At 48.8% G+C, this 10,847-nt stretch overlaps 2 protein-coding genes across 2 annotated transcripts in view; both read right to left on the bottom strand.

Moving 5' to 3' along the window:
* Positions 1–10,847, bottom strand: part of LOC144158983 (substance-K receptor-like) — a 481,277-nt gene that overhangs the window by 241,536 nt on the left and 228,894 nt on the right. The window lies entirely within an intron of this gene.
* LOC144146590 (uncharacterized) lies at positions 3,736–8,990 on the bottom strand. Its single transcript, XM_077678532.1, has one exon. It carries the CDS (start codon positions 8,940–8,942, stop codon positions 4,821–4,823), a length of 4,122 nt encoding a protein of 1,373 aa, XP_077534658.1. The 5' UTR covers positions 8,943–8,990; the 3' UTR covers positions 3,736–4,820.

The following is a 10,847-nucleotide window of genomic DNA, read 5'->3' as shown; positions in this document are numbered from 1 at the left end:
AACTAACCAAAGGCGTCGCCGCGACCCGTCAACGCTGAGCAGACGACGCTTCTCATCGTAGGAAGAGCGAGAAAAAGCCGTTCAACTGCAAGATTTCTCCTTCATGACGCACTTGGTAGAATCGATGACGTACTTTCGGGAGGATGGCGGAGCCCAGAAACACGCAGGAAAGGGTGGGAACGCGGCAACCAACTTTGCAACGAAAGTGTGAGCGTTCCATTGCACGTAAAAATGTTATACGTGCACACATGACGTTCACCACCCAATCTATCAATTGCGCTAGTTCATTTAGTGTGCTCAAACACCTTTCAGGACCCCTTTATTAGTAGTCTGGCAATGTTTTGCCTATATAAACGTCTCATTCATGAACTCTTTCAACTTTTGTCGGTCGGCTGACAGACAGACAGGCAGACAGACAGACAGGCAGGCAGGCAGGCAGGCAGACCAAAATTTTCGCGTTTGAATAGCACAAGCAAGCAAGCAAGCAAGCAAGCAAGCAAGCAAGTAAGCAAGAGAGAGAGAGAGAGAGAGAGAGAGAGAGAGAGAGAGAGAGAGAGAGAGAGAGAGAGAGAGAGAGAGAGAGAGAGAGAGAGAGAGAAATAAAACATTATGTGAAGCGGCCCATGCAAGAAGAACATCGTCTTTAAACGGGTAGGCCACGCTGAAGTCCGGGCTAGCGAAAGCTGACGCTACTGGTGCTGGTCAGCACTCGCAAAAAGAGGATAGAAACTGACATCACTGGTGCATTCGGGTAACCAGAAGTTACCAGAGCAATCCTTGCCATTTACTCCTAGTCAAGCCGACAGAAAGAGAAGAGTCTCCAGACATATACGACTCCCCAACTGCCACCTGGCCACCAGGGACCACGTCCCCTCACCCCTCCCTTCTTTGTTATTGCGCCACTTGTCATAACCACTTGGCTACCACTACACCACCGATAAGAGGAAGCTTTCTGAGTTTCGTACACATGTTTTATAGCCAGATGATGAATATTGTCATGGGTCAGATATTTGTTACAGCTGATGCAAGAAATCATAAAAATGCGGACCCTTTCAAGAAAAATCTGGAAGTTCTTCTTATGTAAAAAAACTGTCCCAATTTCAAATTCAATGTCCCCATGCAGTTGGTATAGTGCAGGAGATTGGCAGATATTCGTCTAGGTGAATCGATTTCCAGGCAGGTCTGGAGGGCCATCTGGTGAGAAATCACGAGGTATGATTGCTTCCTTGCTTGCCTACTTCCTCAGGAAAATGGGCCATTTTCAAATTTTTTTACAGCCAATCTCTTTTTTAGAAAAAAAGCCAAAAGTCACATCTTATCGTGTTCGAAATTGCTAGCTGTAAGGGTTGCACACGTAAACGAGGGAAAATAACGGACGCTGCGTGGAAGTACAAGTATAGGTGCAGATCAGTAGTAAAAGGACCTCTGAATCGGTTACTTAAGCAATCAACGAACTGATACGGTAGCCCAGTGGCAGCTTTGCACTGGAAACGGTCGAAGGGTGCCAGTGAAACAATGCATTTCTGTCGCACCCGCATGTTTCCGTGCCGTAGATGCTTTCTTTGAAAAGCAAGAGCTAGGAAGAATAAAAAAAAAGAATAGGATTGAATCTTCGTGGCTGCGCTGTGAAGGCGCCCTGCTAACGGGTCGGTTCGTTCGATCCGGGCCTCGCCACTCACATGTCAATGTGGGCAAATTCCAAGAAATCCTGCGTGCCCATCCATCGAAGCGCGGAAGGAGTCTCGTCTGGTCTGCGCTGCTATCCACCGCGTTCGTCCACTGGGCAAGTTCTGCAAGTTGCTTTTTGTCCACATCGAACTACACTAGATAGCGTGTTTTATGGTACGGTGACTCTTCTTTCCTGATCGATCGACAATACTCCCAGGAGATATTCGGTGTTGCTTATACAGAAATACACATGCAGTACAGAAGTGCCCAGCAGTTGCGAAGTGAAAATAAAATAAAAGGAGGAAGGGGAACGTTCATACCCTCTCCTTATTTTATTTTGATTTCGCGGCTGCTGGGCACTGCTCTTCTGCATGTGTATTTTTGTCGCCCGCTGCATTTGAATGCTTCAGCACACCTAGTGCGCAGAAGTCGGTTTTAGAGCGCAAGTTTTTCCCTTTATTGCTGCCTCCTGCTTGTTTCAAATATACTTTCGCTCTTTTTTTTTAATGCTGCTTCATCACGTCGTATTTCCTCCACCCCACATAGTTTTTTTCCTTTGTTTATCGAACTCTTACTTACACTGGGTAGGCAGGTGAAATATATTAGAAGCATACTCCAAGTACATTCTAAATCACTATAACATTTAACCTACAATCAAAGCACGCCGTAATAAAAGTTGGCTGCCCAATGAAGAGCTCAGCCGGTCCGAAGTAGCCCGAATCTCGCCCTGATGGTGAAGCCAACATGCTCATATGAAGGTCCAAAATCGATTACGCATATTTGAATTTCTATCCTCCAAGGGTTTTATGTAGAAGTAGTTTTAAAGACACGGAAGGAAGGGCAAAACTGCGGCTTAATTTACAGCGGCGGTGATGACGCATATTTTAATTTCGGTCTAACAATACATTTATATAGTTGTGGCTTTAAAGACACGGTAGCAAGAGATATATTACGGCTCAATTTATATTGGCAGTGCATTAGAAACTTCGACTGAATAACTGAATACACATTTCTTCATAGACATCTGTACAAAAGGCTGAAATTACCATTTGTGGAATATCCACTGTCAGGAAAACAGACTCAATCACAGGGGAGAGTTAGTTGGAGTATTTTGTTGTTGAAAGGGTAATTACACAAGGGCAATACAAGACAGCACGCTGTTTTCGTTAGTGTTCACGGCAAAGGATGCATACGGATTAAAAGGCGAACAAAAACAGCGAAAGGGTAGCACAAAATTTCATGTCAGGCCTGACATAATTGTGTGGCTGCGTTGTTCTGCCTCCACTCTTCAGTATTCTAAGTGAAGTATCTCTCTGTTTCGAGGTAAATTCGACGGTGGGCTTATACTACGGTTATTCCTTCCACTCTGCTATGAACTATTTCTTGCACGAGTTGTTCGGAGCGGTTGGCGATGAAGGTGAACTTGACTTAGAGTGCTGCTCATCATATGAGGCACGGTGTAGGAAAGGGGTGTCCATTTTGTCGGCTAACATTTTTTTCGTGGCACGCAACATGTCAGTGGCACGACGCCCGCTCTGGTGTACAAAATTCGCGCCTCCTTATGGTCGAATTTCGTAGGTAACACCACCTCCGCACCATCTTTATGCCGCGTCCGATAGCTCGCACACTATGCTTATTTTGCTTTTTCTTCGAGATAGAGAGAGAGAGATAGAGAGAGAGAGAGAGAGAGAGAGAGAGAGAGAGAGAGAGAGAGAGAGAGAGAGAGAGAGAGAGAGAGAGAGAGAGAGAGAGAGAGATTTTACATCTGCACGGTTTTCAGTCAGGTAAGTCTTACATTTTTCTCGACACCCCTCGCTTTCTCTTTGAAATTGCGGGAGTGGTTTTAAAGCAAAAGAAAACAGCATAATTTAAACGACTAGTCAAATAAAAAAACGAAGCAAACGCGTTCAGCAGTCATGCTGTCAAGCATCTCGCAAGTTCAGGGAGTTATGGAATGGTATGGACGTAAACGTTGCCTTCATTGCCCCTCGCCCACCCCCATTAAGAAAGTAAATAATAAAGAATAACACCAAATCAGACGTGGCATGCAGACTGCACAGTGTTAGAGATGAGGGGCCCTTGGGTTGTCTGACTCGTTCAGGCCCGCAGGTCCCGGCTCGCCATGGTGTCGGACTAAAGACTCGAGATGACTGCTTAGGAGGAAACTGTACAGGAGGTTTATTCTACATGATGACAATCGAGACAGGAGAACAAGAATAACACGAATACAGTCGTTTAAATAGAGTTCGTATTCCCCAGATCCCTGGCTAGGGAATTTAACTTCACCCAGGTTGTCCAATCAGGCGGGCAGTGGACGACACTTGATGTACCGCCCACGACATGAGGCGTGGCTGATGCACACGGACCACTCGTTCGATGGAAAGGGTGAATATCCACGTCATGGATCGTGTCTTGTGCCGGAGTTGCACCACTTTGCGCAAGTCTTCATTTTGGAGGCCCCGTGAGAACGGAATTTCAACACGGCTCCCAGCACGTGAAGACAAGCGACTTCCTGCTCTCGCCGATGGTTGGAAACCGAAGAGCTTGGGCACTTGAAACTGCAGCTTCCTTTCGGTGGACCCTTCTTTCATACGTGTATGAAGAAAAGAAGTGGCCCGCAGAGTCCGGTGAACCGAGGATATAGAAGCCGCCACTTGAAACCGCCGCCGCCGCTGGCGCCAGGGTTTCTTGCCTCCTCGTGCCTCTGGGTGATTCATCCACACACACTTTGCTCTAGGGCTTGCGAGGAATTCCTGTGTTGGCCGATCCTAACAGCTCCTCCGCGGCCCGAAAAATCTCGAATGGCCAGCGTTGACGACCGCTGGGCAGGAAGAGATGAGCCTGGAACTGGGTGTAGGGGCCGTCTTCCACCAAGGGACATACGATCTTGAACAATTAACAAAGGGAAGCACCAGTGGGCTATCCCATGCAACACCGCACCGCCCCACACGCAAGCGTTCAGAATTCGCCAAAGACCCACCAGGCTTCCTGCACCGACAACGAAACACTTTACTACAGAAGCTATTTGATTTTGGCTGAATTTTGGTGCCGCCAAAGCAAGGGTATAGGTCCTGTAGAAAACGCCATTGGCCGACTGCCCTAAACAAGGTTAAAATAAAAAGAAACCCCGGAGGCGATCCAACTGAGTTGCCTCATAACAGTCGGCTCAAGCCATCCGCATTCGCATGCAGTTTTCCCTTCTTGTAGCGTACAGAGAAATTATACTCCTGGAGAGCTAGACTCCATCTGAGCAGGCGACCATTTTTGGGGGACATTTGCCTCAACCACGTGAGAGGGCAATGGTCGGTCTCAAAGATGAACTTTGCTCCATACAAGTAACACGACAACTTCTGCGCCGCCCATACTAAACAGGCGCACTCTTTTTCCGAAGCGCTGTACGTTTCCTCTCTACAGGTCAGCTTACGGCTGACGTACAGAATCGGGTGTTCTTCGCGGTCGTCGCCCACTTGGCTTAAGACAACACCCATTCCTCTGTCACTGGCGTCACACTGGACTATAAACTCTTTAGAATAGTCAGGGGTTCGGAGCAGAGGTCGGCACATAAGCACTGCCTTGAGACTCTTAAATGCGTTTTCTTTTTCGGCATCCCAGGGTACTTCAGTGGGTGCTCCCTTTCGTAACGCGTCAGTTAAGGGGCTTGCCAGCTGTGAATAGTTCGGGATATACCGCTGGTAATATCCGACCAGTCCCAAAAAGGATCGAATGTCCGTCTTAGTTCGAGGCTGGGGAAATGCCACTATCGGAGCAATTTTTAGCTCTGATGGACTCCTAGTTCCCTGGCCGACAACATGGCCCAAGTAAGCCACGTGAGCGCAACCAAACCTACACTTTTCCGCCTTCATAGTTAGTCCGGCCTCTCGCAACCTAGAAAACACGCTCTTAAGGTGTTCTAGATGCTCTTCCCACGTTTCTGAAAATATAGCGACGTCGTCCAAATAAGGGAGAGCAAAGCCCTGCATATCCCTGAGTACGATGTCCATAAGTTTCGAGAAACTGAAGGGGGCATTCTTCAGCCCAAAACTAAGCATTAAGGGTCGAAAGGTGCCAACCGGCGAGATAAAAGCGGCATACCTGCTCGCACTTTCTGAGAGCGGTACTTGCCAATATCCGCGCACGAGATCGAGGGTGGAAATGAATTTTGCGCCGCTCACCCTTTCTAGTCTTTCTTCTATGTTGGGAATCGGGTATAGTTGGTCCCTGGTAATAGCATTCAGCTTTCGGTAGTCTACACAGGGACGAGGCTCTTTGCCTGGTGCCTCAACTAAAATCAGCGGTGAGGTGTAGTCACTCTCAGCTGGCTCTATTACCCCCAAGTTAAGCATGCGCTGTATTTCAGCTTCCATTATCTCCTTCTGCCGAGGTGATACCCTGTATGGTTTTGACCGTATCGGCTCGTCAGACGTGAGCTCTATTTCGTGCGTCAGGAGGTGTGTCTTTCCTGGACGGCTGCTGAATCGGTCAGCGAATTCGCTTAACAGCCGCTTTAGAGCGTTAATCTGGCCCGAACTCAGAGATTCTGTATTTACAGAAAGAGCCACGATTTTCTCCACGCTGACGCTATCTCCTGCGTTCTCCTTCCAATCCAAAATCTCGCTATCGAGCTCCTCGGGTTCGTTTAGCATTAGATTTACGATCCCGCTGCGTTCCATGTACGGCTTCATGAGATTGCAGTGATAAATTCTCACCTGCTTCCCTCTTCCTGGAATCTTTAGCGCGTAATTCGTCTCAGAAAGTTTCTGCATAACTTCTACAGGACCGTCCCAGTGAACTTCCAGCTTATTTTTCCTCGATGGCCGAAGAATCATGACGCGATCGCCCACGCGGAAAGTTCGAAGGCGGGCGTTTTTGTCATAGTAGACTTTGGAAGCCTCCTGGGAAGCTTTCATATTGCGGTTTACTATCTCCCTCGTACTGTTAAGGCGGTCCAGTAGTTGAAGCACGTACTCTACCACTGTCTGGTTCTCTCCTGTGCCCTCCCACATTTCTCTCAGCATTCGGAGGGGGGAGCGCAGGGCTCTTCCGTACACAAGTTCCGCTGGGGTGAAACCCGTAGCTTCGTGGGGAACCGTACGCAAAGCGAATAATGTGGCCGGCAGACAGTTCTCCCAGTCCTCTTTGTGCTCATAGCACAGAGCACGTAGCACCCGCTTTAGAACCGAATGCCATTTCTCCACACTGTTAGACTGCGGATGATACACTGAGCTGTGTAGCAACTTTACTCCGCACCTCTCTAGTAACGTGGTAGTCAAAGCGCTCGTAAAAACTGTTGCCTGATCCGTCTGGATTTCGGCCGGAAATCCTATACGCGCGAACACCGATAGAAGAGCGTCAACTATCTCTGAGGAGCTCAGTTCTTTCAACGGAATGGCTTCGGGAAATTTTGTGGCTGGACACAGCATGGTAAGCAGGTACTTGTAGCCTGACTTAGTCCTGGGCAAAGGGCCTACTGTGTCTATTACAAGCCGACGGAAAGGTTCCGAGATCAGTGGCACAATTTTCAGTGGAGCCTTCCATGTCTCCCCCGATTTGCCCACACGCTGGCACGCATCGCATGATTTTACATAGCGCTCCGCGTCTTTGAAACATCCTGGCCAATAATATTCCATTAGCAGCCGCTCTTTTGTTTTATTGATCCCGAGATGCCCTGACCAGCCATTCCCGTGGCACAGACTCAAAATGTCCGCTCTATATCTTCCAGGCACGACTAACTGATCGAGTGTTTTGCCTTTTTTGTCCTGGTAGTGGCGATACAGTAAGCCTCCTTTCTCATGCACAGTTATATTGCGTCGAGCAATGCCTTCTTTGGCCGTAACGTGCAATCTCTCCAAAGTGGGGTCCTCTCTCTGTTCTTTTATTAGTGACTCCCGGTTAACCTTAAGAAGGCGATCAAAGTTGCGTGAAGCTGGAGATAACACTGCCCCTTCAGAGCTCTCTGCTTCATTTGCTGGCTCAGTGATCGTCCCTGTTCGGTCATAGCCTTGTGCATCTATCTGCCTTTGACAACCCGTCACTTCTTCCTCCTCAAGTATTTCCAATGGTAGGTTGGCGTGTGCCTCTCTGGCTACCTTAGGTTCGGGAATCTGACTTAACTGAGAGGCGAGCTGGCGAGTCTTAGACCTTGTCAAAGCTTGCACCACTCCCTCTCCGAGTTTCTGGCCTCCCTCGTTAAGCAATCGATCCGATCGATTTGAGAAGAGGTAAGGGTATTGAAGTGGCAGGGCCTTCGAGACTGCGGCTTCAGTGATCAGCTCCCCAAACGGCCCGCAAATCCTCACCCGAGCCATTGGCAGGCATACACTGTGTTCCTCCACCGCCTGTTTTATCCATGCGACTTCCCCCGTGAAATCGTCTGCTGCAACGTAGGACGGATGGACAACGTCCATCGTTGCGGCGCTATCCCGAAGCACGTTGCAAGGTTTTCCATTGACTTGCAGTTTGTGCAAGTATGGCCTAAGGAGCTCTAGATTTTCGTCGCTTTCATCGACGCACTTGAACACTACCCTAGGTTTGGTGCATTTGGCTGCAAAGTGACCGACACCATTGCAGTTGTAGCAGCGAAGTGGCCTACTAGCCTCAAACTCTTTTTTTCCTGCTTTGTCTGCACCCTCTCTCTTCGACTGATCTTCCCGCTTTTCCGGCACTCTTTTTGGCGCCTCCGCCTGCACGGAACTTTTCGAAGAAAGGTTCTTTTTGCTGGGAACATGACTCCGCGTCACGTTTCTAGCGTGTGATGCACTCTCATCTGTGCTCAACCTTCTGCGAGTAGCGTACTCTTCCGCTAGCTCTGCGGCTCTTTCAACTGTGCCGACATTTTCCCTGTCTTGAACCCACAGCTTCACCGCTTGGGGGATGCTTCGATAAAATTGCTCAAGGCAAATGCATTCGACAACTCCATCACGGCTTTCATAGGCCCCTGCTCCCTTAAGCCACTCCAAAAGGTTAGTCTTAAGGCCATACGCGAAATCCGGATAGCCCTCGCTGTCGCCTTTGCTCGAGCTTCTAAAACGTTGGCGGAAAGCTTCAGCTGAAAGCCTGTATCTCTTCAGCAGGCTGGCTTTGACTTTCTCGTAATCCGCCGCATCCTCCGTACTAAGTCTCGCTATCACTTCAGCTACTTCACATGGCAAGAGTGTCAGAAGCCGTTGTGTCCAAGTACCGCGAGCAAAGTTCTCCCGTTCACAAGTTCTCTCAAAATTTCCTAGGTACAATCCTATGTCCCGTCCAGTTTCATATGGATGCATGTACTTATCCATCCGATACGATACTGCCTCGCATGTTCTTTCAGCAGTCTCGGCTCTCGCGCTACCGCCATCTTTTCGTCTTTCCTTTTCAAGCTCCAGTCGCTTTAGCTCTCTTTCCGCTTTTTCAGCTTCCCACTTTTGCCATTCCTTCTCTTTCTCCCACTCTCGTTCAGATTCCTCCTGAAGTCGTTTCTGTTCCTGTTCCGCTTTCTCTTTAGCTTCTCGAACCAAGTTCCATGCATGTACAAGCTCGTCGTTATTCTCGACGCTTTTAGGAATGATCTTGCACAGCTCTTTTTTCGTTATTTTGCTTGGCACTTCTACTGACAGTTCCTCGCATAACAAGAGCAAGTCCGACTTTGGCAATTTCATTAGGTCCATGACCCCGCTTTCTCTGCTTTGCTTTGGCTCTGCTTCCAAGCAATGTCTTGAGATTAACCCTTCTCAATTGACAAGCGCTTGATTCCCAGTGCAAGATTATTCTCTCAAAATCTGAAGCCTGGCGAATCCCATAGCAAAAGCCAAACGCTCACCCGCAGAGACAGCACGATGAGGCACGGTCCATCCCAGCTGCTGCCAACCAGTGTTAGAGATGAGGGGCCCTTGGGTTGTCTGACTCGTTCAGGCCCGCAGGTCCCGGCTCGCCATGGTGTCGGACTAAAGACTCGAGATGACTGCTTAGGAGGAAACTGTACAGGAGGTTTATTCTACATGATGACAATCGAGACAGGAGAACAAGAATAACACGAATACAGTCGTTTAAATAGAGTTCGTATTCCCCAGATCCCTGGCTAGGGAATTTAACTTCACCCAGGTTGTCCAATCAGGCGGGCAGTGGACGACACTTGATGTACCGCCCACGACATGAGGCGTGGCTGATGCACACGGACCACTCGTTCGATGGAAAGGGTGAATATCCACGTCATGGATCGTGTCTTGTGCCGGAGTTGCACCACTTTGCGCAAGTCTTCATTTTGGAGGCCCCGTGAGAACGGAATTTCAACACGGCTCCCAGCACGTGAAGACAAGCGACTTCCTGCTCTCGCCGATGGTTGGAAACCGAAGAGCTTGGGCACTTGAAACTGCAGCTTCCTTTCGGTGGACCCTTCTTTCATACGTGTATGAAGAAAAGAAGTGGCCCGCAGAGTCCGGTGAACCGAGGATATAGAAGCCGCCACTTGAAACCGCCGCCGCCGCTGGCGCCAGGGTTTCTTGCCTCCTCGTGCCTCTGGGTGATTCATCCACACACACTTTGCTCTAGGGCTTGCGAGGAATTCCTGTGTTGGCCGATCCTAACAACAGGTTGCCCTGAGGTTTCTGCAATGCGGCGTGAAGTATTCAGGGTAGCCAGGGTGTTCTGTCAATCACAGGGTGCGAAAGCACACGGACAGTGGGCCAGGAGCGAAAGCAGGAAGCGTTTGGACGCATACGGGTTCGCACTGACTGTAAACAAATTCATATTACGGAAGGAAGATTTAGCGCAATGTAGTCACGGACGGTCAAAGGCCAGAACTGGCGCCGTCCGTGTCTTCGTTGCGCCAAATCTTCTTTCCGTAATGGTGAACCAGCTCACCAACAACCCGTTTGAAGGAAATTCACCATTGTCGCAAAACATTCCTCACCTCACGGGTGACTTAACTGAAGCATCGGAAATTGCATGAACTGCCTTGTTACGCCCTCATAATTAACTATGTAGTCCCGCGAAGTCACCAAGGAGATGGTGGTGGCAGCACGGGGTTGTTGCTTTTCTTGTTCATGCTTTTTAAAACACTTTGTATTGTTCCCTCGTTTTCTATTGCTTTTTTGTTTTTTGTCACTATTGGTGGTTCATGCAGTGTGTGAGCATTCATTTGCGGGGAATTGCGTCCAGTATATTGTCACCGCATCTTTCATCTTCGTACTCTCCATTTGGGTTCT

The sequence above is a fragment of the Haemaphysalis longicornis genome, unplaced genomic scaffold (genome assembly GCF_048455015.1).
Source record: "Haemaphysalis longicornis isolate Haplotype H1 unplaced genomic scaffold, Haemaphysalis longicornis Haplotype H1 scaffold_1, whole genome shotgun sequence".
Classification (NCBI taxonomy): domain Eukaryota; kingdom Metazoa; phylum Arthropoda; class Arachnida; order Ixodida; family Ixodidae; genus Haemaphysalis; species Haemaphysalis longicornis.
This window is presented reverse-complemented; position numbering and strand designations above follow the sequence as displayed.